The 27,535-nt window shown below is 56.8% G+C and overlaps 1 protein-coding gene and 1 long non-coding RNA gene across 5 annotated transcripts; one reads left to right on the forward strand and one right to left on the reverse strand.

The window, feature by feature from the left end:
• Positions 1 to 22: 22 nt before the first annotated feature.
• On the reverse strand, positions 23 to 27,249 carry GRK6 (G protein-coupled receptor kinase 6). Of its 4 annotated transcripts, none has more exons than XM_013056437.2 (16): positions 27,041 to 27,249; positions 23,297 to 23,392; positions 21,994 to 22,106; positions 21,797 to 21,874; positions 21,402 to 21,502; positions 21,013 to 21,105; positions 20,844 to 20,907; positions 20,571 to 20,711; positions 20,095 to 20,285; positions 19,329 to 19,366; positions 19,130 to 19,219; positions 18,055 to 18,263; positions 17,808 to 17,945; positions 14,118 to 14,255; positions 13,902 to 14,036; positions 23 to 108 (listed from the first exon to the last, which is right to left on the reverse strand). In XM_013056437.2, the coding sequence occupies exons 1-16, from the start codon at positions 27,090 to 27,092 to the stop codon at positions 88 to 90; spliced, it is 1,698 nt and encodes a 565-aa protein (XP_012911891.2). In that variant the 5' UTR covers positions 27,093 to 27,249; the 3' UTR covers positions 23 to 87. The 4 variants fall into 4 exon arrangements, with proteins under 4 accessions (XP_012911891.2, XP_004737518.2, XP_012911927.2 ...); XM_004737461.2 differs by lacking the exon at positions 23 to 108 and adding an exon at positions 12,096 to 13,230; XM_013056473.2 differs by lacking the exon at positions 23 to 108 and adding an exon at positions 12,096 to 13,709.
• LOC106005923 lies at positions 6,172 to 12,149 on the forward strand. The gene is made up of 3 exons (XR_006605383.1): positions 6,172 to 7,669; positions 11,446 to 11,486; positions 12,028 to 12,149. It is a non-coding gene; the product is annotated as an uncharacterized LOC106005923 (long non-coding RNA).
• Positions 27,250 to 27,535: the final 286 nt, after the last annotated feature.

The following is a 27,535-nucleotide window of genomic DNA, read 5'->3' on the forward strand; positions in this document are numbered from 1 at the left end:
GGGACTCAAGTCGTGCGCGCGCCGGCGGGGGACAGTAGCATTGGCGCCCGCTCCTTCCCATGGCGCCGGTGGGCGCGCGGGCGGGCCTCACTCAGGGCCGCGCGGGACCTGTAGGACAGACACAGGGCGCGGTAAAAGCGCGCTGCAGTCCCGTACGACTTCCCTGCCCGCTCCCGTGCCCTGCGCAGTTCCGGGGAAGCCTCCTCTGTGGGAACCCCCGCACTCCCCGGGGGGCCGCTGACGTCATCGAGGAGGATGACGTCACACATCGAGGTTTCCCCGGTAGGGTTTTCCTGGATCTGAGACTCGGCCACTGCTGCCGCTGCCGCTCTAGGGGACTCCAGGCGCACCAGCAGAGGGCGTGCGAAAGCCAGACTCAGCCTCAGTGGGCGCGCGAGGTTCGCCACTCCAGAGGGTACCACAGTTCGGAAAGGGTTTCAGAGGCCCGTGGATAGACCCCCAGGGCGCAGAGGGGGCATCTTGGCGGGCGGCCCACCTCCTACAGCCCCACAGTCTGCCACTGACGCCCAGCTTCAGCCCAGTGCATACGCCTTGCAGCCCCTGGCACTCTAGGCCTTGTACCCACTCCTACCCTTGGCCACCCAGAGCATGGAACATCCAGGCTCGCACTGCGGGCTCCTGGCTGTCGCCGCTCTCGTAAAGGGGGCTCACGCGGGGTCGTTCCTGATATTACTGCGTGTCAAAGGCCTGCTTTCGTCTGCACCGCCAGGCGTGGGCCGTTCCTTCTTTTCCTTTCCTCTAGGCGCCTCCGCCTGTCACATCCCAGCTCCCAGCTCCGTTTCCCCACCCTCCTACCAATTCGCAGCCCCACTTGGACCTACCCTCCTATCTCCTGTGCTTCCTATCGCTTCCCCTCAATCCCTTTCCGTTTCTGCAGAGGGTAGGAAAAGTAGTTCATTTGCTTACTGTATCACCTGGTCTCTCATCACTCCAGATGGGCACGTCTAGTTCTGCCTCCTCCTCTCCACAGCCAGGGTTTAGAGGGGAACCTTGCATCCTAAGAGGTACGTAGGAGGGAACCCTGACTGCGGAGTGACGGGTGGCAGGCGACTGTTCACCACCCCTGCAGAACAGAAGTGTGCCCTTCTTGAATGCCTTCTAACTATCCAGGGCTTTCACATACAACCCTTTGGGGTAACTATAGTTATTCATATTTTACATATGAGGGAGGGGGGAAGCAATTAAGTGTGTAAATGGCAGATGGCAGTGCCTTAATTTTAATCCGAGCCTGGCCACAAAACCCTAACCAGGGGTGGAAGAGTACTGCTGCTTGAGCTACTCTGTGGGCCTCTTCCAAGAGCCCCATGGACCCCCCTCCCTTCGTCAGCATGTCCAACACACACACACACACACACACACACATTTAGCTTTGGGGGCCATGGTGGGCCTGAGCCCTAAGCAGGGATCTCCACATCAAGCTAGCTCAGACTGTTCTGGTAACAGGCTGTGGGGGGAGCCAGGCCAGGGGCCACCCCACACTTCTCCCCAGATGGCTCCTGTCTGATTCTGTGGCTGCCTTGTGCCATGTGCCACTTGGTCCCCGTGCCAGTCCATTTCTCCTGGGCCTGTGTTCCAGAACAGACAATGACAAGAACAATAGCTCCACCCGCCCCCTCCACAACCCTGCCATGAAGCTGCCATGGCGACGCAGCCCGGATGAAAACACGATGCTGCCAGTCACTGGGAGTTAATTAAATCTGTTGTTCTCCTTTTCCTGAGCCCACAGGAATTTTCAGGAATGCTCTGAGGAAGCTGGCAATGACTAGAGGGCCCTTTGGCCTGCACAACAGGAACAGCTCCAGGTCAGAAAAGGTACTTAAGGAGCTGGAGGTGATGGAGTTCAGCTGAATTAGAAATAGAAATACCTGCCAAGAACTGTCTACTGCATGTCAGGCCTTGTTCTAGACACTTTCCATTCAGAATCTCATGTGATATGTAATGCCACCTGCTCAGCAGGGGCCCATTTGACAGATGAGGAGATAGGCTCTTATAGAGAAACAACCGGGCCCAGGTCCCACAGCTAATAAGGGGAGGAGCTAGGATTTAGCCTGAGTCTGAGTCCAGAGTCTGTCAAGATACCTTCCCTTATGTGGCCACTGGGGTGTAGATGAAGAGCCCAATGCATGTGAGCACTTGGTATGTGAAGATTTGGCAGCCACGGAGACACTAGGCCAGCCGGCTAACTTGTAGGCAAAACGCACCTTCCTGTTCCTTCCCAGCAAGACCCTGGTGCTTCTGGCCACCAGCCCTCAGCTCAAGAGTAGGAAAAGGCTTTAGGGTGGAGAAACAGGGTGGCAGCTCCAAAGTTAACAGGGAACAAAGGGCAGACCACCCTGAGGTAGTGAGAGCATTAGGGTGTATGGCTGCAGGCCCATCCAGAACCCCCTAAGTGCCAGTGTGGCTCATCAGCCAGGAGGCAGGACCCACTGCTATACTTTACAGATTAGGCCACTGCAGGTCGGAGAAAGGAAGACTCTCTGATGTCACACTGGTACCAACACCCAATTTGAGTGGTTAGGGGTTTGATGCTAAACACTCTCTCCTGGGCTACTTCACTCTATGGTGCTCTGGCAGGCCCAGAGGGCATGAATCCTGCCTGAGGCCTCCCACCTGTCTTTGTCTAGCCCACAGGAGTTGCTCAGTACATCTCATCTAATCCACAGTTTATGCTCAATACATAAACATCAAGAGAGTCATTTGGACCTTTCCAGAGGCTCCTCCTGACAGGCCAGGCTTCTCTAAGCTTCCTCCATGCTTCTGGGCATGCTCCTGCCTGTCTAGGGAGCCCTTCTGCGCAGACCCCACCTGAAGCCTCTTACTCACAGCCACAACTTCCCCATCCCCTCCAGACTGTCCAGAGCCAATGCTGCACTTGTCCAGCTCCAACTGTGTGCTAGGGGTGGTGCCTTCTGATGGACTCATCCTTAAGCCTGCCATGTTATGATTGGTCTCTTCATTCTCTTTCCTTACCTTGCAGGTTATTTGAATATTTTTTAGGATTCCATCTTGATTTATTTGTAGAATTTGTGAGCGTATTGCTTTGTATGTTTTTTTTTCCTTTTTTAAAAGATTTTATTTATTTGATAGAGAGAGAGAGACAGCAAGAGAGGGAGCACAAGCAGGGGCAGAGCAAGAGGGAGAAGCAGGCTTCCCGCTGAGCTGGGAGCCCAACACAGGGCTCCATCACAGGACCCTGGGATCATGACCTAAGCCCAAGGCAGACGTTTAATGACTGAGCCACCCAGGCGCCCCTCTTTATGGTTTTCTTAGGCCACACACTCACTGGGAGTATAGCAGGAGGACAAAAATGAGATACTAGAGGATGATTGTCTTAAGCCCTGTGTTGCTAGTCTCCTTGTCAGTGACCATGGTGAAAACTGGCCTAGTTCATGCCAAGAATTTGGAGATGCCCAACAACATGAATGTGAATGATGGTGGCTTCTGAGCTGGGGATACAGAGATGTGTATGTCCTTATGGCACTCTGCCTGAAGGCCGGACATCACAAATCATTCTCAGGCATCCTCAAACTAGTTAGCATTCCATTTGACAGATGAGAGCACTTGGCTCCCAGGGACTCAGTGGTACCCAAGGTCACAGAGATTTCTTATTCTGGGGCCTGACACATTGCTGGGGGCACCTACCACCTTGTTCCTCTGCATGAAGAACCCCACCACTCCAGTCTTAGACCCCAAAGATCTGTTAAATCCTTTATCTCAGTAAACAGCCCACCATCCACTCCATCCACTAAATCCTGGTCTTTTGCAGAGCACCTGGGCAGCTCAGTCAGTTAGGCATCTAACTGTCGATTTTGGGTCACGTCATATCTCAGGGTCTGAGACTGAGCCCTGCATCAGACTCTGCGCTCAGTGCAGAGTCTGCTTGAGAGTCCCTCTTTCCCTCTACCCCTCCCCCTGGTCATGTTCCCTCTCTCTCTAAAATAAAAAATCTTAAAAAAAAAAAAAAGTAAATCCTGTTCCTTTTACACTCAGTGCACTGTGCCTTTGTCTGTCTACTTCCTTTGGTCCCCCAGCCACTGCTTTGGCCAAGCCACCATCATCTCTCACCTGGGCCCTGTTGCCATGCTTGCCACTGCTCTCTCTACTTCCATGCTGTGTCCCTGCCCAGCCTACCCACTTTCCATGTCGCCCATTTCCCCCAGGCCCTCTCCTGCCTGAGCCCTCTGGCAACTCCCCACCACTTCAGGAGGCAGCCCAGCTCTTTAAGACAGTTGAGGTGGGTGCCTCTCAACCTTGAATGGGCATGAGAGCCATAGGGAGGGCTCGTTAAAACAGAGTGCTGGGCTCTGCTCCCAGTGTTTGGTTCAGTAGGTCAGGGTTGGACCTGAGAGTTTGCATTTCTAACAAATTCCCAGCAGATACTAATGTTGTGGTCCAGAGAGCACACTTTAAGAACTGACCTAGATCATGGCTTCTGGGAGGAGTTCCTGCCAAGGCATCTGCAGCCTCACCTCTCAGTGCCCTTCCCTCTGCAACCAGCCCATATTCCCATCCTAGCTGCTCAGAGTCCTGCTTTCTGCCCCCCCAAGGGGCCTGAGACACAGCCTTAAAGCTCTTGCCCCCACACTTCTCACCTTCATGGCCCCACTGTAACTTTGCTGGACAAGTCAGCTCCAGGCCACCTCACTCCCCGGGTCAGATGAGAAGCCCAGGGATAGGGCAGTGTGCTCTAGCTGCCTGTGTGTAACTCCAGAGGTGGCGTCTGTCTTGTCATCTGGCATGTAGCCGCTCCAATACCACTTGCTGGGGTGACTAGATGATGCCCAGTGCCCAGTTCCCTGTTTGGTCTTTTAGCCGTAGGACAGGGAGCACCTCAGGAGCTGGGTCTGCAACCCACTCACTCCTGGGAAAGGTCAGCTGTTTACCAGAAAGTCACTGAGAGAGAGATGCCATCATCCAGCCCTTGGCCCTCGCAAGCCAGTTTACAAATGAGATGAGGATCCCTGTATCCATGTGAACAAGAAGAAATTGGAAGCCTATGTCAGGGGCTCTGGAGTGGACGGAGGGAATCCCAGACAGCAGGGCTCTGGGTCATAATGTTCCCCAGATATATGGCCAGAGCTGCTGGTCAAGTGAAGGGACAGGGACTCAGACTAGGGGACAGCAGAGGGAGGGCAAATGTGGGGCACAGAGTGAGGATGGGATGGGAAAAGTTACTGCTAACCTGTCCTGCATGCCCAGCACACGCTAGGCCCACTGCTGGCCTCTTCACATTCGTGATCTCAGGGACACCCAGGAGGTGGCTGCTGCCATCCCAATTCTCCAGAAAAGGAAGTGGGGCCAGTTCAGGCCCACACAGGCAGGTGGTTGTGACACCCAGGTGACTGCAAAGCCCCCTGTCCGGGCAGGAAGGGCATTTCAGGCAGGGCCTGGTGACAATTTTACACTCCTCCCACACCACGACACGTGAACTGAGGCCAGAGAGAGAGGACTGCTGCCACAGTCAGCCAGGCATAGAGCTGACCAGAGCCTCATTCCAGCTCAGCCAAGGTACTGGCTTGGCACCCTTGCCTATAGGTAACACCTCTGTGACCCCACCCTGGCACTGGGCCTGGAACCCAGAGGTTGGAAACTGCAAACAGGACAACAGAGACTGGGATCACAGAGAGCTTGTAGGCAGAGAGGCCCTATGTGGCTCACTGTCTACTATACCCACATCAGTCCTTCCAAGGGAGTTAGCCACACCTCAGGGGCTGGGGGAGATGAGGACGCCCTCTTCTGAGAGGCAGCATATGTAACATGCAGGGCACTGAAGGGACAGCCTAGGGCTCAAATCCTGCTTCTGCCTTGATCAGGCTGTGTGGCCCCATCCCACTCCTGAGCTGAAGTTTCTTTGCCTATAAGACAGGGATGATGCGATCAGCCTAGCATTGCCAAGGGAGGAGCAAAACTGCTGAAGGAAGTGAAAATCCTTTAAGACTGGTGTACACAGCTGCACGTGACAAACCAAATGCCAGCACTTTGCAGCCTCAAGAGGCTCAAATATGGAAACCAGCCCATGGTGCTAATCTACACATGCCTGGGAAGGGCCCAGTAAAAACTGCCATTGCCTTTCCACAGACCAGAGGTCACCACCTGGTGACTCTCAGGCTGGACACTTATCATGGGCATGTTTTTTGGGTCCACAATCAATATTCTGATCAGTTGCCAAATTTAAAACCCAGGAGATTTTACATAAAAGTCTGGATTTTTGGTTCATCTTGAAAATTATCTGGTCATTCCAAGTCCACATTCTCACAGAGTGACATAGACTGTAGCTGAGTAGCTCCCTGGCCCACCTGGTTCCATTGCTTCCTGGGCCCTAGATGCATTTGGGTTTCCAGTCCCTGAACTAGAGTGAGCACCCACAGCAGCTAGCACTACACAGACCCATCATTGCTGAATTCGACCACAGCCAAGGTTGCAAGCTGATTAGGCCACAGAGACCCAAAACCAAGAACTAGGGCCTTGGGGGTTTCCCAGGTAACTGAAGTAGCCCTCCCTGCTCAGGTTCACCCAGAGAGAAAATGGAGGAAGGGAGCCAGCCCAGCAGCATCACAGTCCCATAGAGCATCTGGGTGAGCAAAAATCTAGCTGATTCTGCTGGAAGAAGGAAAGATGTGCTAAGGCTGGAAAGACATGGTAATTTCCTCAGTGGAAGAATATGAAAGAAAGTTAAGGCTGTTCCTCTAGAAGGCCCTTCAGTCCTTTTCTGCCTGGGTCACAAGAGATGGTGTGTGGCAGGCAGAGAGCAGCTGTGCCAGCAGAAAACCTTCTCTGAAAACTTAGCTCCACGACTTACTGATTGTGTGACCTTGGGCAAATCACTCTACCTCTCCGAGCCTCAGCCTCGAGGCTACATCTCTAAAATGGGGATAATAAACTTACCTTGTACAACCGTTGAAAGGATTAAGGGATAATGGATGCAGAACACTCAACACAAGTCTCACACAGACCGGGAAGGAGCCAGTGAATAATCCCCAAAGCATTCCTGCCTGCTGGAGGGAGACTCAGGACTGACTCAGGGCACCACCCATCTAAGGGCATCTTATGCCAAGGCCTTAAATGCCTGGAATGATGGTCATCTCTGGTGCCCAAGACACTTTCCTGGATGGAAGAGGAAACCCAAGGATGGTTATGGTCACTGGGATGTTGAGTGCAAGGTCTACAATTGGAGGCGTGCGTCTGCTGAGTCAGGTCTGGGAAAGCTGGCAGGAGGACCATTTCTCTCCCCAGCACTCTGCCACTGCCGGCTGGGGGAGGTTGGGAGAGGAGCCAGAGGTCATTTCCTCTGACTCAGCGGCCATTCTCCTCCCAGAGGAGCTCCCCTGGAGGACAGAGCATCTCCATGTGGCACTGGCCTGCCTGCCGGCCAACCTGCATGCCACCCAGTACAGTCTGGGCTTTGTGCTCAGACAAGAAAGAGACACTTGTGATCCAGACAATGGGCCGGGGCGCTCCCATTGGCCTGAGCTTCATCTTCCCTGGGTCAGCAATGTCCTTTCCTCTGCTCCTGCCCACTCTGCTCCCACCACTCCCAGGAGAATGGTGGCTTGGAACACAGAGCAGAAACCCACAATCGGCCTTAGCCGCGGTCTGACATATGCCCTGGCCATGAGGAGGAGGATGTGAGCTTCTTTCTTCTCCCCGGGTAAGGAACATCGCCTCTGTGGCACCCAACTCGGGTCTGGCTATTTCGCAGGCGAGAGGTGGTAGAGGTGGTGGGGGTGCTGGAGCGCAGACGCCGGACCCAGCCTCCAAGCCTCCTCCTCCCGAGGCAGGCCCAGGGGCTGGGCCGCCCCCACGTTTGCAGCCACCCCAGGAGCCCTGCTGCGACGACTGCAGCCACGTGGGAGCCAGCTCGTGCCCACGGGGCCGCTCACCCCCCACCCCCATCTTCCACGAACTGTGGAGGCAGGCACACCCAGACTGGCGAAGTTACCCCCACCGCTCCAGGGTAGTCCCCGCACCCCCTCTTCCCCTGCGCCCCTAGGCTGCGGACCCGTTTGGGGTGGGGGAGGGGTGGGAGGGGGCGTCGCCGCCCCGCAGCCGCGTTGCCGGGGAGCGCAACCCCGTTGCTGTGGCAACCGTTTCCAAGCGAACCGGTGGCGGCTCGCGCCCGGCTTTGGCTCCTCGCTCACTGGCGCCCTCCCTCTCTCTCCCTCCCTCCCTCCCTACCTCCGGAGTGGGCTGGGGGAGGGGCTGGCCAGGGCGGGGGTCCGGGGCGGCGACCCAGGGCCAGAGCGCGGAGCTGCCCGCGGGGAGGGGCTCAGCCCGGGATCATCTTCCTCCCGCACTCCGGGCCCGCCCGGCCTGCCGCCGCCGCGGTACTCACGGGCCCAGGCATCCTCCTCGAGCTTGTCCTCCTGGCTCGGGGCAAGTGGCGCGGGCCCCGCGGACAGAGCCCCCGGCCGTGGGGGAGGCGGCGGCGGCACCGGGGAGCTGGCTGTGGCACGAAGGCGGCTGCGAGCGCTGGGCTGGAGCCGTGGGGCGCGCGCACGGGCGCGTACACGGCGCGTACCAGCCCGGCGTGCGCGCGCGCGCGGCAGCCGACAGAGGGCCCCCACCCCCAGCCACTCGCCGCCGAGAAGGCTGTCCTGGGAGCCGGAGGCGGAGGACCTGGCACCCACCTGCCGCGTGGAGACTCGCACGCGGGGCGCCGGGCTCCCCCTGCACAGGGAAAGCACGCGCCACGCCGCACAGCTCCTGGCAACAGGCTGTCCAGAACGGGGCGCACGCAGGCAGACGGGGTGTACACAGTTGGCTGAGCACACAGGATGCTCAAGCCAAACAGTCGAGGTCAAGGACCCTCACACACACACACACACACACACACACACACACACACACACACACTTCAACCCGGAAAATACACACACGTCCACGCCCCAGCCACATCCGGAGAGGCACTGCACACATGCGCTGGGCAAGGGTTGGAGCAGGCAGGCCCCCCAGTGTCGTTCCAGCTTACCAATACACGGTCCCCTCCCAACTCACAGCCCCTCCCAGTGTGTCCCCGGTGAACATACATCACCACACGTCTACTAAAAAGTGGCACAGGAAGAACACAGCCCTGGTCTTCATGGACCCTACTCATCCCCAAGGAATAGCAGTGAAGCCTAGTAAGGGCCCCACTGTTTAGCGGGGAGTCTAAACCTGGAGGTTCATCAGTCTCTCTTAATTGGGTTGTTTCCGGTCCAACTTCTCTGTCACACTTACGGTGATCTTCCAAAAACTCCCTCCACCATCGTATCAGCTAGGACACTTTGATTTGCAAGTGACAGAACGGCAAAACAAATAGGTTTGAGCCCAGAGGTGTTCGACTCATCTAACTCATCTAACTGAAAAAGTCCAGATGCAAATTTTAGCCGTGATTACAATTGGTTCCAGGTGTCCCACCATGGTATCAGACATGTGACTGTTCTCTCCACTCTGCATTCTTCTGTTTGCATCATTCTTGAAAATTCCCAGGTGGTGGCAAGAATGACCCCACGGCTCTTGGTGTATATCCTGCCACCCAACCCCAGAACCCCAATTATTTCCCAATAGTTCTAGCAAGCCCTCCAAAAAACTCTTTTTGGCTTAGTGTCCACTGGTGAACGAATCCAATTGGTCATGCCTAGGCGAGGGGATATATGTTCAGCCACCCAGTACCCATTTCCTTTTCGTTGGGTATAAGCACCCTATTTCATCAGGGGGACTGACTGCATGCCATGGGTGTCATCAGGCTGGGCCTTTGAACCCAAGGGTACTTCTCCCTGAGTGCACAGTGAGATTTCCTGCTGGGCCTTTTGGACTCCTTGGGTTTGCAGTCCAGCTCAACAATGCAGACATAGACATGGCTGTTGCATCTTGCTTCTGGGGATCGTATCCTGATGAGAATGGGGTCTGTAACTAAGACCCTAGGGTGCCCCAGTCCTGGTTCTTCATGTTCCCCCATATCCTTTTAACACTCTGTTAGTTGGAGGACCATTCTGTCACTTGCAACCAAAGATCTCTAACATCCTCACCTGGCTCACATGCACTGTCTATGTATGCAGGGGGTGCAAACCCAGCCCCATTGAAACCACACGGACTAAGACAGGAGGTTTCCCAAAGTAAATATGGGGTACTTTTTGTACATCCTAGGCAGACTTCCCAACACAACCAGCTGAAATCCTCTAGGGCTGCCCCTGTCTTCTAGATGAGGCCCCACATCCTCAACATGGCTTTCAGAGCCCTGCATGGCACTCACGGACTTTGGCTCCAGTTGCTTCCTTTACCCACCCATAACCACCCACTCTACCTCAAGCCATCCTAAGCCACTGGAGGTCCTAGACCATCCATATGGCTCCTCCAACCAGGTACATCTGGTTCTGTGTCCTGGAGGGCACCAATTCTGAGACTTTTGTTCCAAGAGGCCTCCCTGCTTGGCGTTGACCCCCAGCCCCTGCCAGCTCTAGAACCATCTCTGCCACAGTGCCGATCACTCTGGATCTTAAACTGTTCCCATTTCCGTCTCCCTAAAAGGCTGAGCTCCAAACTGGTGGGGCCCTTGTCTCCATCTGGGTCCCCAGCTCCCACCAAAGAGCTGGGCTCACTGTGCCAAGAGCTTTAAGGTGAGTTGAACTGTAGCCAACAAGTTCCCTGGATGCCTCTCTAGCCCAAGGGGGGAGCTTGGAGGGAGGTCTTGACCCATCTGCATAGTGCAGGGACCTACTGGTCCAACTGGTACCCACTCGCCCTTATACACCTGCTCAGGGCTGGGCTTCAGCCAACTGATAACCTAACTGCCCTCCCACCAAAATAGACGGGCAAATGCACCTCAGGCCCCAACTTCACACATCATGAGTAGGATCCAACTTCATCTTCGGCTGGCTTCCTTGCCACTGTGCAACAATGGCTGACCAGCTGGAAGACATTGGGCATGGCCCTCTCCAGTTTCCCTCAAGTTAACAGAAGCAGCAGCACATGCTCCACAGACCATCAAGAAGTGGACCACCACCAGAGAGGCCCCTTCCACTAAGTCAGTGCTTAAAACCTTCTGGATGCCCTTGAGATGGCTGTCAGCCTGGCATCCAGCACCCACTCCCCTAATTGGCAACAGTCCTGTCAGTGACCCAGGAGCAAAAGGTGACAGGCTGCTTTCACAAATTCTCATTTCACAGCTGCCCTGAGAGGGGATGGGTATCACACCCATTTTTCTAGACAAGGGAAGGGCCTATGCAAAGCCAGCTTGAAAAGTGGCCTGGCTGACTTGAACCCAGAACTTTCTGATTGCATGTGAACCTGTGGCACTGGTCCCAGCCCACAGGCAAGGAACAAACTTGTTACTGTGGTTACAAAGCATCCTTAGAGGGCTGGGAGCACTGGGAGACTATAATATGGCAACAGATCTATGAAGTCTGGGGCAGACTTGTCAAGACTGTCCTCTCCTTCCCTGCATAGGTGGAATGCTATGGAATGTTCCCCAACTCCTCTGTCCCCAGGTGAGTAAGTCTCCTTTAAGACCTGGCTCAACTTTTCAGAGAACCCTGCCTAATGCCCTCATGGCTGGTCCCCACCTACACTTGCCACAGCCTAACTCCCAGCATCGCTACTGTCTCACCTCTGCCCGCCACATTTCCTGCTTCCAGGGCTGAAGGATGGCTCTAGTTCACTGGTCCTGGGCTGCACATACAACAGGTGTCCGGGTAGGACAGCAATGGCAGATGTTTCTAACAGCAGCTTCCACCTTTCTCCCCAGGCTACTCCAAGCCCACAGCTGGTCACCAGACCACCCTGGCCATGGCTCCCATGGCCTCCCCAGTCCAGGTAGAGCCCAACTCTCACCCTAGTGGGGACCCAAGGCTTCTTCCCTTCTTCCCTCCTTCCATTTAGGAAGCTGAGAAACTCACTGGTGAGCCCAAAGGCCACTGAGGCCTGGCTGCCTGGAGAGGCTAGTCTTAGATCAGCTTTAGGGGCGGGGGTCCAGGGCATGTTGGAAGGGTAGCCCCCCCAGGCCCACCTCCGATCCCTTCCCACTTCCAGCAGGGCGAGGGAAGCAGGAAGACCCCTGGAACACCAGGAGCAAGAAAGAGGCAGGCAGGGCGGCTGGCCAGGTTTGTGCTCGACTGTATTCACTCAGAGACACGTGGCAGCTTACATTGGACAAAATGAGTAATAAAAATTGGCTTTAAATACGGAAAAACCAGGGCCTTATAATCCCATGCTACCCTAACACTGGGACCAGGATGGCCATTACCATCTGGGAAGGACCAGAACCGGGGCCTGGGGTGCAGGCACACACACACCTTGGCCAACCCCCTTCACATACACGCACACACTCACATACACACCCCACAGGCACACACAGGGAGGGATGGATTATTGCTGGGCACATGTGTCTTTTTTTAAGAGGGGAGTCTGGAATGTTTGAGAGTTGGGCAGGGACAACCTCCTCCCCCCTTCCCACGGCCTGGGCTGGGGTGTTTCTGCAAGAGGTGTCTTTAGTACAGGGCCCAGCATGAGGGACGAGGCACCCTGGGAGCTGGAAGGCAGAGGCAGACCCATCTGGGGCAGCCTGGGCAGTGGACTGATGGGTCCCAGGGTCAGCCCAATCTCTGGTCACACTTTGGCACAGGCCTAGGGGATACAGAGGCCCCAGATCCAGCTTTGACAAGTGCTGAGAAGGGACAACAATGGACCCCAGAGGTGGTGGCCTGAGCCCAGGGCGGCAGAGGCAGTCATGAGTCTCACTCGGAGGTCGGCGGTGGCGAGCACAGTGCTGGGGGCTCAAGGGCCTTGTGTGGCCCAGTCTCGGCCTGTCCAAGCTGGGCCCAAGGAGCCTTGAGTTTGGCAGTGGCCCCTCTGCCAGCTCCAGGGTGGGTCTTAAGAACGCTCTGGTTGCTATATACATTCGTACAAATACATAAATACAGAAAGCCCCAAGCTCCACAGACAAGAGCTGAAGGGACGCACCTTTGTCCCAGGGACAGCCCAGGCCTTGCCCGAACCCAGCCAGACCAGGGGCTGAGGGGCAAAGGACACTGGGGACAGCTCCGGCTGTGTTCCCCAGGCCACAACTCGCGTGGGCAATGGGGAAGACCACTGTGCAAAACTGTAAACAGCGCTCGGAGTAGCTGCTACCGCCAACCACCGGTGGGGGCCTCAGGCTGGGGGCTAGAGGCGGGTGGGGAGCTCGAGGCGGGTGGGGAGCTCTTCCTCACTGTCGCTGCAGTTCCCACAGCAATCCTGGAGGGATGGGGAAGACACGGAGGGAGAGAGGCAGAGCGAGTGCCATTAGCCACCAGTGCTACTACCCAGGCCGGCCCTGCCAGGAGCTGCTTGGAGCCATGCTCTGGGCTGGGGGCTCCCTGCGAGGGGCCTGGAGCAGCAGCTCAGGCCAGACATGTGTGGACATCAGCGCAGAGGATACTGACAGCAGACTGAAGTAAGAGGGTCCGGGCAGATCTCGGGCTCTGCCAGAGCAAGGCCCTGTCCACACCCTCTCCCCCAGAGATGTTGGAGGCAGAGCATGGGGAGACAGATGGCTAAGCAAGGCCAGCAGCTTGAAGGAGCCAGGGTGCAGGGAACGAAGTAGTTGGGGTAAGGGGGGGAGCGGGCACCAGACTTCTTTCGCCCACATCTTGCCTCTGCCATGGAAGGGCTGCCCGTGGCTCCCCGAGGCCCGGCAGCAAGGCCAACCCACGGGGAGCCCACACTGCTCACCTCTGGAAAGAGAAAAGAGGCCGTGAGCCCAGCCAGGGGTAGGGGACAGGCGGGAACGAGGCCAGAGACCCTGGGCACACGTGGCGTGGTTGGAAGAGGCCCACTCCCAGCACGTGCGGGCACCAGCTCTGCCTCCCGCCCACCGTCCCCTGGAGCTAGGCGAGGGGCAGGGCCGGGATGCCACTGGGGCTTACCTGACTGCTGAAGAGTCTCTGCAGCAGTCCCTTCTTGGGGGGCGCAGGGGGCTGACCCTTCCAGTCCAGGTCTGGGGGAACCGAGCCATCGAGCCCAAAGACATTCAGCTCCTGGAAGCACTCAGTCTCCACCATCTGCCCAAGCACAGGCAGCGGTGAGAGCCGGCTCCAGGCTTCTGCTCTGGAGCCCAGCCCACCAGCTAGGCAGCTCCTTACCTCATTCTGCCAGGGGATGGGCACACTGCCCGTGGCAAACTTCTGATAGAAGTCCTGGTCAGTGGGCTCCAGCTCCACACCCTTCACTGTGGAAAACTGTTCGATGTCCAGAACATCTTTGCAGTAAATGGCCTGGGGCTGGTGGGGACCAAAACAGCGGTCAGACGGAAGCAAGAGACTCACAGGCAGGCACACGCGTATGCTTGCCCACCTACATGCACACGGGCAACTCAGCCCTGAAAGTCACCCGAGCCTTGGCCTGGCTGTGCCCTAACCCTTGCAGCTCTCGGATTTGGGAGTCAGAATCTAGGTGTCCCATGCACTTACTAAGCACGGCAGTCCCTTCTCGTTGAGGTCTTTTCCACTCTGCAAACTGGGGGTTATTAACCCTCATTGCTTCTGACTGGTGAGGCTTCATAAAGGCCATGCCTCTCCCTGTCAATGGGAGCTGACTGGCTGCAGCCAAGCAGCCCTGCAGTGCCTTAGGGAATCAGTGACAGGTACCCCCTCTACCCACACATGGCCATCTGGGGGTAGAGTGCAGGCAGGATCTTAGCTGCCTGAGCTAAGCATCCCCATGCAGGGCCTGGCACTGACGGGTCCTCTGTCCCAGGATGTTCCAACGGACTGCCCTATCCCCTCAAGCTTCCCAACTTGAGGAGGATTAGAATAGTCCTCCCAACTCCCCACACCCTCAGGGCCCCTCCTGGGAGCCCACCTCACTCCAGAAGGCCAGTGTCTTTTTTATCCTTGCGTTGTTTTCTAAATTCTACTATTAAGGATGTCAATTAAAACAACATCGTCAAAGGGGCGCCTGGGTAGCTCAGTGGGTTAAGCCCCTGCCTTCGGCTCTGGTCCTGGGATTGAGCCCCACATCAGGCTCTCTGCTCGGCAGGGAGCCTGCTTCCCCCACCCCTCTGCCTGCCTCTCTGCCAATGAAATGATCTCTGTCTGTCAAATAAATAAATAAATTCTTTAAAAACAACAACACATCATCATGTAAAATGGTACAGCTGCTTTGGAAAACAATCTGGCATTTCCCCAAAAGGTTAAATGCAGCGTTACCATATTAGCCAGCAGTTCCACTCCTGGGTATATATCCAAGAAAAATGAAAACATATGTCCCCACCGGCACTTGCATGCCAGTGTTCATAGTAGAAGAATTATTCACGATAAGCCCAAAGTGGGAACAACTCCAATGTCCATCCACTGATAAACAAAATGCAGCATACTAAAACAAAGGAGTATTATTCGGTAATTAAAAAGGAAGAAAGTAGGGCACCTGGGTGGCTAAGTCAGTTAAGTGTCTGCTTTCAGCTCAGGTCATGATCAAGTCCCATGTAGGGAACCCCTGCTCGGTGGGGAGTCTGCTTCTCCCTCTCCCTTTGCCTATTCCCCTGCTTTGCTCTCTCAAATAAATAGTTTTTTAAAAAGCCAGGGGGTTGGGGGGCCTGGGTGGCTCAGTTAGTTAAGCATCTGCCTTCAGCTCAGGTCACGATCCCAGGATGCTGGGATCGGGCCCCACATTAGGCTTCCTGCTCAGGGGGTGTCTGCTTCTCCTTCTCCCTCTGCACCTCCCTCCCCACCACTCATGTGCTCTCTCTCTCAAATAAATCTTAAAAAAAAAAAAAAAGGGGAACAAAGTACAGGCTATAATACTGATGAACCTTGAAAACATTACACTAAGTGAAAGAAGCCAGTCACAAAGGACCATGTATTGTATAACACCATTTGCATGAAATGTCCAGTACAGGCAAATATACAGAGACAGAAAGTAGACAAGTGATTGCCAGGGCCACAGGGAGAGGAAAATGGGCACTCATTTTGTTGGGTGGGAGGAAAAGGGTAATGTGAATGTTCTAAAATCATTATGGTGATGGTTGCACAACTCTGAATATGCCAAAAGCCATTCAGTCACACGCTTTAAACGAGTGAATTATAGGGTATGTGCATTAAATCTCAACAAAGCTATTAAAATAGTATCAATATCAAACTTGCTTCTTCTCTGTTCTGTCTAAAAAGTTAAAGTCCAGAGCACTGATTTTCTAACTTTGAAGACTCAGGGTGGTGGGATGATTTCAAGGTTAGATGAGAAGATGTATACCGGAAGCAGGGGGAAACCTGATTGTGGGGTCGGCCCCAAGGCAGGCTGCTCTCAGTTCAATCACTCACAGCAAGGCCCACACCCCAGGATGCTGGTGAGGCCAACAAGGCACAATTCTTCCTAGCTGGCCTCCCACTTGTACTCACCCTCTCTAGCCCTGCCCCAACCCCTCACAGGCCTGCTCAACCCCCGCCCACCGCCCCCAGTCCCTGTCACACTTAGAATAAAACCCTGTGCCTCTTCCAGCCCACGCTCACTCCTGCCACACTGGCCTCCACGCTGATCTTTCCCTCGAGGCCTCTCCTTCTCCCTGGAATGCTCTCACCCCAAAACTCGGCCCAGCTCTCTCCTTCACATTTTTAGGCTTCTGCTTAACCATCAGGTCCACCCTGTCTAAAAATACTCCCACCCCCATCATTCCTTATCTCTCTCTTAGCCACATTTATCCTTTTGACATTAGCTGTTATTCTTTTTCTCTTAGTGCTTACTTCCGCACGCTCCTCTCTACAACAGGAAGGCAGGACTGGGTCCTGCTGACCTCTTTATCTCCAAGCTCTGGCACTTATGGGCACTCAGACATTTGCTGAATGAATAAACAGTCACTGTGTGGCTGACAGCCATCAGGCTGGCCTGCCAGTGACCCGTCAATGCCAGGACCCAGTCCTCTTACACATGGGAGGAGGGCAAGCATATAACTTCATCCTGGCCACTCACAACATTCCCTGTGACTTCACACACAGAAGCCTGAACTCAGTGGGAGGACAATTCACAGGATGAAGCAGAGCCGAGGGATCAAGTCCTGGCAACACTGCACGAAACCCTGATGCGGGCTCAAAGCTATGACCTTCTGGCCAAATGAACGAATGAGCTCCACGCCAGACACAAGCTTTAGCTGGGCTTCTGCCACCTGCAATATAATGACTCTGCCCATGGGATGCCTAACCCCCCAAGATACTCAGTAAATGGGTGAGATCAGCACCACGAGGTGTGGTGGGCGCCGATATTCAGCCCCTGACTCCTGCTGACAATGGGCATGTTGGTTTTCCATCAGGAACCCAACCTCCCCCACTGGCTGTGGGTCAGGTGGGCAAGTGATCCAGTGTGGCCGCTGAGGGGCTTCCGAACAATCAGTGGCCATAAGCACTAGATTTAGGACTTTTTACCCCCTTTTAGGACTTCTTTTGAAATTATTGGGCAAGAGGTACACTGTGTCTCCTGGGCTGGTTGAGCTGGTAGGACGTGGACCTGAAATGCTGGGTCTACCTCCGCCATACCCTAGAAGAGCCCCCAGAGAGTAAAGACCACATGCTGGCCAGTCCGGCGGGGTGGGGGAGGAAGAGGGAATCCCTGGCAACACTGCTGGAGCCCCAGGTCCCGGCATGCCCAAAGCAAGATCAATCCGGAGGCTTTCCACCTATGAGAGCCCACTGAATTCTGTCCTGCCGGCCAGGCCATTTGAGTTGGGTTTCCTGACACTTAAACTCAAGGTGTCCTGACCGCGCCTCCGAGAGCCCTGAACCCCGAGCCCCCCACCGCCTGCCCCAGCACAGTGCGGCCCGCCCTCAGCAGGAGTGGAAAGCACTAACGTCAGGCTTGAAGGGTGGCTCCAGCATGCCAGCTCCTAGCCGCTTGAAGTTCAGCTTCTTGAAGAGGGGGTGTTCCTTCACTTCACGGGCACCACCTCCACGACACCCCAGGCGCTCAGCGGGGTCCTTGCACAGGAGCTACAGCGGGGCAGGGGTGGTCAAGGTGGCCCGAGAGAGGTGGCGTCCCCCCCACCCCCCCACCCCCGTCCCCACACCTAGCCAGCCTGCCTCCTGATGGCCACCATACCTGGGAGCAGAGCGAGCGGGCCTGTGGGGAAAAGCGCTCGGAGTATTCCTCAGGCACCTCCTTCACTAACCGCTCCACCTCCTCTCGCTTGATTTTCTTTTTCCTCTGCTGGAAGGGGGACTGGCCTGCAATCATCTCGTAGAGGAGGCAGCCCAGCGCCCACCAGTCTGGGCTGAATGTGTACCGTTCGTTCTTCACCACCTCTGGAGCTGGGCAATGGGGTAAAGAGGAGTGAGGGCCCGACGGCAGGCACCGCCTGGGAGGGACGTCAGAACATGGGATGGCCCCTGCCCCACCAAAAGGGGTCAATGTGGCCCTGCAGAAGGCCAGGTTTGGCAACTTTTCAAGAGAAGTCAGAAATCTGTGTTTTTAACATGAAGGTGTCCAGCCTATCATATGTTGGTAACCCATTCCAGTTGTTTTTAAAAAAAACACTTTGATTTAAACACAAGTGTAGGCCACATCAGGCCTGTGTGGTTATGTTTGTAATCTTGGGATTTAGTATAGAAGAGACTCACCTGCCGCATACCTAAACCTGCTGGGCGGGGCACATGGGGATCCCTGCCCCTCCTGCCTCTCTGCATCCTCAAGGCCACTCTGGGAGCCAGTATGGCTGCTCTACAGTTGGGCCAAGTGGGGCTGGGAGCAGCAATATGTGGCCTGAGGACACGTCACAAACAAGAGGTGGGCCTGGCAACTGGGGCTCTGTCTGCCATGTCTCATGGTCTCCAAGGGGAATATGGGGCCTATCTTGGCACTGCAGATGGGCACTTCCTCTCAGGACCTGGGCAGTTCAGGAGAGGGCAGGATGGGGACGCTAAATTCAGCCCCTTCTCACTCTTCTTGGTAGCCACCGGCAAGCCCAGCCAAGAGCAGGAGCTCAGTATCTGGTGAATGAACATGTATCTGCATTGTGGGGGGGCCCCTGGCTGAGTCTCGGGCCTAATTTATACAAGAGGGCCATCGGCTCTGTCTACTCCCGAGACACAGAAGACTCCCAAACAGAAGTGATGGGGCCCAGCCAGGACAGCAAGGGGACCCCAGAGGCAAGGCGGAAGGGCAGAGGGAGACTCACCCATGTAGCCCACAGTGCCCACACGACCCTTGATGGTCTGGCCCTCTGGCACGTGCACCGCCAGCCCCAGGTCAGAGATTCGGATATGACCTGAATGTGGGTGGAGAAGCGGGGCGGGGCGGGGAGTGGGGCATGAAGCAGGTGAGCCAGACCCTGCCCTACTCCACAGCACCCCACCTCTGAGGCCCCCCCCACCCACCGTGGTCATCCAGTAGGATGTTCTCCGGCTTCAGGTCCCTGTGGGGAGAGAAGGGCAGGGTCAGATGTTGACACCACCACCTCCTAGCTCACTGGTCTCCTGGGATGGAATGTGCAGGAAGGTGCGGGAGCCATTTATTGCTGCGCTGAGAGGAGGCCCTGCCCTCCCTCGCAGCAGCCCCAACTTGAGGGAGCAGCCTCAGGATCTGTCCAGTCAGGACACCCTTCCTGGGATTCCCCAGGCAAGTGGAGAGCAGCTCCCACGTGGGGGGACAGCACCCGGAGCCTTGTTCTCCACAGTGATGATGTAGTCCCACCCTCCCCCACCACTCTGGTGGCTGACTCTACCTTTCCTGTCCAATGGGGCTGCTCATCTGTCCCTTCATGGGGCTACTGTGAGGTTCAAATGAAATCACTGCCCGTAATGACAGGCAGAGCTGTCCACTGACAAGCGCCTAACGCCGGGCTTTGTGCACTTTACTGCATTATCTCATCTGGCCCCTAAAACCACCTGCAAGGCAGGAATTAATAGTCTCTGCTTCCCAGAAAAGTAAAGAGCATATGGAGCAGGGTGCCAACTAACCCAGGGTCACATAGAGAGGGGTGACAACACCAGCATTCATGGGAGCAAGCCAGACCCAGAGGCGGTCAAGTGCACTGGGCATTGGCAAGTGTGGCAGGGCTCAAACGGGCTCCTGTGCGCCTTGGCAGCCTCCGCCCATGCCCCCACTGCAGCACCCCCCTGCGGGCAGGCCCAGGGCCATCACCTATACACGATGCGCTCCCGGTGCAGGTCCTCCAGGCCACAGCAGATCTCCGCAGCGTAGAAGACAGCCCGCGCCTCAGGAAAGCCAGCCTGGCCCATGTGGTAGATGTGGAATTTGAGGTCGCCTCCGTTCATCAGCGTCAGCACCAGGCACAGCGCATCCTTGGTCTCGTAGGCATAGGCTAAGCTCACCTGTGGTCAAGGGGACCGGAGCCCTCAAGCTGGGGCCAGAGGCCACCCTGCGAAAAGGCTGGCACCGACCACCCAAAAAAATCCTTCTCAGTGCCAGTCCTTGGGACCCAGCCTGCTCCCCAGGCCTGGTGTCGACACCCCAAACCCGCCCTTTCCAGGCATCTCAGAAGGCGGTAAGGTGGTGCCTGGAGGGGATGGGGCAGGGCAGGAGACCTAGCAGGGCGTGGGGAGGGCAGGGCAAATGCAGGGCCAGGAGCAAGGGAGGGGTCTCCTGTCTGTACTTACTACAAACCTACTGTTCACTTTCTCCAGGATCTGCTTCTCATTCAGTGCCATGGCCTCCCCTTTCCGCTTCTTGATCCGCTTCTTCTCCAGCTTCTTGCATGCGTACATCTTGCCCGTTGCCCGCACCTGGCAGGCACACACCTGGAACCAAGGTAGATGGGCAAATAGGGACCAGCTGTGCCCTTTCTGGGGCTATAGGAGTTCAGAGAAGGGGTGCTATACCACTGTACCCCACCACCCCTCTCCATCAGGGGCTCTGGCCTGGCCACTCACCTCACCAAAGCCGCCTTTGCCCAGGACTCGGTACTGCCTGAAGGTGTTTTTGGTCACTGGCTGCCTGTGGGCAAGGGATTTCAGAGCAAACACTGGCTAAGCAGGGGCCCAAGGCCTGTGAGAGTTCCAGTAACTTAGCCTACTGAGGCCCAGGCTTCAAGGCACTCACCTTTCCAGCCACTTCCACTGTAGGAAACGGTTGAAGTAGATGCTGTCGAGGTAGTCGGCAAAAGGAGCCATGCTCAGGTACTCATGGGTCAGCCTGTTGAGAGGGCCCAGCCCGTGGGTCAGCCTCTGAACCCCCAGATTCTCAGTTTGTTGGGCCAGAACCCCTGTTATGTGCATTGCTAACCCGATGAGGTGGTAAGCATGCACCCTGCAGAAGCTGAAGATACCACAGAGAGGGAAGGCAACTGTCCAAGCTCACACAGCATGTGCAAAGCCAGGGTGGGAGGCTGAGCTCCCTCCCTAGCTGCTGAGCTGTTCACAGCCTTCAAGGCCCACAAAAGCCCCCTCCTCAGGACACAATTCCAGGCCTGTGGGCAGGGAGAGGCTTACCGGGTGAGCTCCTGGAAGAGGTCTTTGCAGGGCCCCTGCTCCAGCCGCTGGGAGCAATTAGTCACCAGCTGCCGGGGGACCTCAGGGATGAGGTCAGGACCCTAGGGACAGGCAATAAAGCGGTCAGTGCAGGGGGCTCCCTTGGCCTGCTGTAGGTGAGTGCTGCGCCAGTCTGCCCAGTTGCTGGACTCAGTTCCATGCTACCCTTGAGGCAGGGTGAAGCAGAGCCCTTGGCAGACTGCCCAGCCTGGCCCACCCTCCTGGGCTCTCTGCCCGAGGTCTGCCTGGTGAACCCAGTCTAGCTCCAGAGCACTCTCTGCCCAGGCTGTAGTCATTCCTCTCCCCATCACTGAGCTCTGCCCACTGCTGTCCTCCCTCCATCACGGCTCACTCACCGTGTGGCTCAGAAAATTCTGCACTAGTCGCCGCCCACAGGCCTTCCGCTTCTCATCGGGGGTCACTTCATACTCGGCCTGCAGGGTGGGAGGCAGGGAAGCTTGGGGTCTGGGCAGAACAACAGGTGTGGGAAGATGGAACACACTTGGCCTAGGGGCCCCTGCCCACCCTCGGGGCTGGCCTGGGCTGCACTCACCACTCCATCCAGGAAGGCAATGCAGCGGGTCAGCTCGGGCCTGGTTGCGCAGAACTCACGGAACAGCAGGCGCCCGATGGGCTGCCGCTCGCACAGACTATGGTAGTCACGCTCTGCAAGCAGGGGTAGGAGCTACTGGGTTCCCAGACCTGGAGCCTGCCGGTGGGGCCCTCCTGTCCATACCACCAGGCCCTGAGCCCCAGTAGCAGCTTCCAGCCCTGTAGTATGGAAGCCATTATCTTCTTTAGAACCCTCACCACAACACTGAGGTGGACATTACTCTTTTTCTTTCTTTTTTTTTTTTTTTTTAAAGATTGTATTTATTTATTTGCCAGAGAGCGCGAGCACAGCAGGGGGAGTGGCAGGCAGAGGGAGCAGCAGACTCCCTGCTGAGCAGAGAGCCGGATGTGGGACTCCATCCCAGGACCCTGGGATCATGACCTGAGCCAAAGGCAGACACTTAACCAACTGCGCCACCCACGTATGCCAACATTACTCTTATTTCCATCACAGCTTGGGACTCTGAGGCCCAGAGAAGCCAAGTCATTACCTCAAGGTCACACAGCCTGGAGTATGGCCCCAGAGCTAGGCCCTCACCTCCACCTGCTATCTCCTGGTTCACACCACCTACAGACGTCATAGTGCTGGGTTTGGGTGTGGTTTGTGAGGTTCCGGCCAGGCCCAGGCTAGGCCCAAACCTGCTGCCTGCCTGGCGAAAGTGCAGGAGGAAGCTGTGGCTTCCGGCAAATTCGAGGCTGGGCCTCCTTCCTAGGCCGTGGAAGCAGCCATGGTATACTCCTTGCCCACGTGCGGGCTGTCAGAGGGGCCTAGGTAACCTTGGGTGCTGTGCAGACTTGGGGCCTCAGCCAAGATAAGCAGGGGTCCTGGCTCTTCTGGTCCAGGTTTTGCTGCCCCCTCCCCAACACCTGCCACTCATACCCCTCTGAGGTGGCCTGTGCTAAACATGGGCTTGGGGATCCTCACACAGTCCCCCTCTGGGCTGGCTCCAGCCTCCGCTGTGCCCTCTGTCCCTCAAACCCTAGGCCTGACCCCCTTTCCTCGGCTTCTCTCAGACTGTCCCAAATCTGACCCTGCCCTACTCCCCCCACCCACCCACCCAACCTCCTCTGCTGTCCTGTTTGCACCGTGTTCTCCACCCATCTCAAGCCCAGGAACTGAAACTGGGTTGGGTGGTGCAGCCTCAATCTTCCTGCTCCCCAGAACCCCCCAACCCTGCCTGCCTCAGGCTGAGGTCTCAGGGTAGGCTCCCCTCAGCACCCCCGAGTCTCCACCCAGGCCTCACCAAGGCTGAGCCGCAGCTCTTCACACTGGCTGATGTGGGGAAACTGCAGCATCTGTCGCCATTTCTTGCTTTTGCCTTTGCGATTCCCACCACCACCTGTGGGAGCAAACGGGCGCTGGGTCTCCAGTCCCACCACCACCCCACTTCCCTCCCCACGCGGGGCATCTGGAGGCCTTCTGGCAGCCCACTCTAGGAGGGACCTCAGGTCTTCATCCCACATGCATCAGCATGCCTTTGCTGGACTCTGGGACACACACGGTCCCCTGGGCCTTCCTGCTCGGGGGGCTCCTGAGCTGAAGAGCCAAGAAGGTAGCAGGGACAGGCCACTGGGAGTAGGGGATGGGGGTGGTGTGTGTGGAAGGGGGAGCTTCCAGGAAGCCTTAGCTGCTTCCTACCAGGTAAGAGGTTCCCAGGAGAAGAAAGTAGAGGACATAATAGTGGTGGGAACTAGGTAAGTCAAGGCACAGAAGGAAGAGACTCTAGAACATGTGGGACTTGCCTGAGACATGCCAGAGGCACAGGGCAGCCTGGGTCCCTGGGAAGGCTTCAGGCCCCTATTACCTGGCCCTGTACCAGAACTATCAGAGACTCGAACAACGTGGTGGCAAGAGGGCTGGCATTCAGGGTGCCCACTTCAGTACACAAGGGTTTCCGTGGCTCTGATACCTGCCTCATTTTACCCATCTGACTCCCTGCTGAGACCAGAGTAGCAGCCCAGGTGCCTACAGAGCCAGATGGGACAATAAATGTGGGCCAGGTGGGAGACAATAGGGAATGGTGGGGAGTGTGGTGAACTGTACCGTGCATGCGTGGGTTGCTGCCAGGCAGGAATACAGGCTCAGTGTGGCTAGCTGGGAATCTGGGAATCTGGACTGTTATGGGAAATACTGGTTTGTATTTTTTGTAAAAACCCACTGCAGCCAAATGAATTAAACCTGATAGAGAGCTAGCCAGATGTGGCCCCTGGGCCAGGAGGTTGAAAATGGAAGGGCCCGAGTCTTGGAACTCCACAGTCAAAGGTCTGAATCTCTAATTCACACTTTAAGGCCCATCACTTGCCCTCTATGGACCTCAATACCCTCATAGGTACTTTGGATTCAAAGCTGCCTCCAGAGGTGTTGTCAGGGTGACAGGGACAGTCTGTGTCTAGTACTCTGCAAGGCTGGGGCAAGAGGAGGGCCTCGGCTTCAACAACTCATGTCAAGCTCAGGCAGCCACTTTGCCCTGCCTGGCCTCAGTTTCCCCTTGGTTTAGCCAGCCTTATTTTCATCTGGCCTGACTGAAGGCAGGTGGCACAGGGGAAAGGGCTCCTCCAGGGATGGGGCAGAGCTGGGTACCTCCCTGGATTCTGTGACCTAAGCCGCCTGGAGGAGGAAATGTTGCAGGACACCCATTGGGAAACCCACTAGCAGCCCTGCAGCAGCCTGCACACAGCGTACCTCACAGTCATTGCTCCACTGTGAATGAGCAACAGACCCCCACCCCCAAGCCTGGGCAAGGCCTCCCCAGAAGGGGAACTCCTCCCCCACCCCCACAGGTCCCTCACCCAACCCTCCATCCGCTGGCCTCCCCCCACCAGTTACTTCCTCCTCCCCCTCCTCCCAGCCACATCAAGGCAGCAACAAGAGTCACATGCAAATATCCTGTCCTGGAACTGCCACCAAGAGTCAGTGGGACTCCTCCCTGGCCTAGGCTGGCCCCCTCCCTGGGCCTCTGGGTGCCTGGGCAAGGAAGGAGGACTAAAAAGGGCTTGCTCCCTTCTTCCCCCCACCAGTGCTCCCCACTTCATCCTCAGCAACGCTGCCACACTAGTTACAACCTCATGAGAAAATGGAGGCCTTGAAATGAGGAATCAATTTGTCCAAGATAACCAAGCCTGGAGGTGCCAGATGCAGAATTCAAACCCAGCTCCCTAGGAACACAACCCATGCTTCCTCCCCACCCCAAACATGCCACGCCAGCCATCCCAGGGCTCCCAAACCACTCAGGGCCTCAGACCCCTTGGGGAGGTGGCAAAGGCCAGGCCCCAAGCTCTCAGCCAGCTGATGAAGGGATTCCAATGCAACCAGTCTATGGCCCAGGGTTTAGGGCTCAGTGACAACACGGATTTCTTTTAGTTTTCATGTCCCATCCCCAACCATTCCCCATAAAGGGTTACTAAAGTTTAGAGAGAAGAGACTTGTCTAGAACCATGCAGGTGGGAGGGGCAGAACCAGGTTGGGTATGGGCTCTTCAGGGAAGGCAGCACTCCAGGTCTGGCCATACCCCACGACACCTCACCCATGGCCTGAAGAAGCCTGTCCTGAGGTGTCACACTCTCTGGCCAGTCAAGGCAGTGCTCCCAGCAGGCCTAAGGCCCGAACTGGCTACAGCCCTAGGGAGGGAGGCCTGGCCAGGCTCTCCCCACCCCTCCTCCCTAGCTGGCTAGATGACGAGGCAGAACAGAATCGGCAAATGCCCCCAGAGGCTAGGAGGAAGGCCTAGCCCTGAGACTCGATAAGGGACAGGAGATAAGGAAGGCTTTGGGCACTAAGGACCCAGCCTGCCATGCCTACTTCCAGGCAGCACCTCCCAGGGGGCAACACACACTAGGCAGGCAGAGGGTACCAGATGCTGTGCCATCTGAGGGCTCCTCTGGGCTGCCTTCAGACTATATTGGGGACATCCTGTGTCCTAGGCCTGGGTCAACCACAGTCTCACTGTATGACTTGGGGGCTAGTCCCTAGTCTGAGCCTGTTTCCCACCTGTAAAATGGAGCAGAAAAGTGAAGCAGACGACTCAGTCTGGAAGCCCAGCAAAGGGTGGAAAATGACCATGTCATGACCTCCCTGCCCTAGAGTTCAAAACAGAAGGGTCTTGTTCACTGCTGGTTCCCAGCACCCTAGACGGGACAGGGCACAGAATGAGTGTTCCGTGATTATATTACTGAGGTGGACCATGGCAGGTTAGGGCCAGACTGACCAGAAGGCAGTGAGGACCAGGTCTGGTCCTGTGTCCCCCAGGACCTTCAGAGAGCAGGTGTCTCCTAACATTTGGGGCAGAAGTCCTGAGAAGCTCGGTACACACTCACCAGACTTGCTCCCTCTGCCAGGCCTTGCACTAAGTCCTGCCAGCCCCACATGCTCTCTGCCTTCAAAACACAGCTCGCACTTACTTCTGTGCCCATTTAGCCCACTAAACCGTGGGCTTCCTGAGGACAAAAATCATGAACCATTCGCCTCTGTCCCCAAGTGTCCTGAGGCACAAAGCAACCTATGTGACCAGCAGTTACCCCCAAACCAGGTGGGCTGTGGTACCGTAGTGGCTCCGCTCATTCATTCTCCAACCTTTATCCTGCACCAACTTTGTGGGGATCCAGGCTGGGCGCTAGGGTCTGGGCCTGAGACACGTGGGGTAGGCTACCCTTTCTTGGGACATCTTCTCACCTATCACCTGGGACAGGCCTCAGAGAGGCTCTCCAAGGACCCAGGTCCCACCCATCCCTCTTCCTTCCTCTCTCTTTCCCTCACCGCACCCCGCCCCCCGCCCGCGCCGCGAGGGCGGTGGCCTGACCCCCGCCCCTTCCTGGGCCGCGGCACCCCGGGGCAGGTGCGGAGGACGACCGGCCGGAAGGGCTCGCCTCTGCGCGGGGTGCAGGGCGCGGAGCGCGCTGCCCTACGAGATCTGGAGACTGGGGCGCCCAGCCGAACTCGGAGGCCGCGCGTCCGTATTCCCCGCACCCGGCCGTCTTCTCGGCCGCCTCACCTTCCCGGGCCTTGAGTAGCACCGTGTTCGCTACGATGTTCTCGAGCTCCATGGGCTGCGGCGCCGCCGGGCCCGCCGGGCCGCGCCGCCGGCCGGGATCGCTCGCGGGAGCCGGGGCCGGAGGGCGATCGGCGCGGCTCGGCTCGGCTCGCAGTGACCGCGCCGCGGCCTCCCGGGCCTCCCCGGCCGCCGCCGCCCGCCGCGCACACTCCGCCCCCTCCTGGGGGCCACCCCGGCGCCGGCCCGCCCAGCCCTGCCCTCTGTTTACTTTACGCGGCCAGTAACCAGGCGGGTGCTCCCCGCGCCGTCTTCCCATTAGACAGCCTCCTTATTAACCCCCGCCTTCCAAGCCAGGGATTCGCCCAAAGGAGCAGGGGGGGCGGGACTTCATACGTCACCTCTTCCTGGTTGGTCTGCGGTGGGGTTCAGCCCCTAGGTTCGAATTTCTGGGCCTTGGTAGGACAGCCAAGTGCCAATTAGGGCCGAGCCTTCTGC

Source organism: Mustela putorius, unplaced genomic scaffold, assembly GCF_011764305.1.
Source record: "Mustela putorius furo isolate JIRA1106 unplaced genomic scaffold, ASM1176430v1.1 tig00000145_pilon_pilon_pilon, whole genome shotgun sequence".
NCBI lineage: Eukaryota > Metazoa > Chordata > Mammalia > Carnivora > Mustelidae > Mustela > Mustela putorius.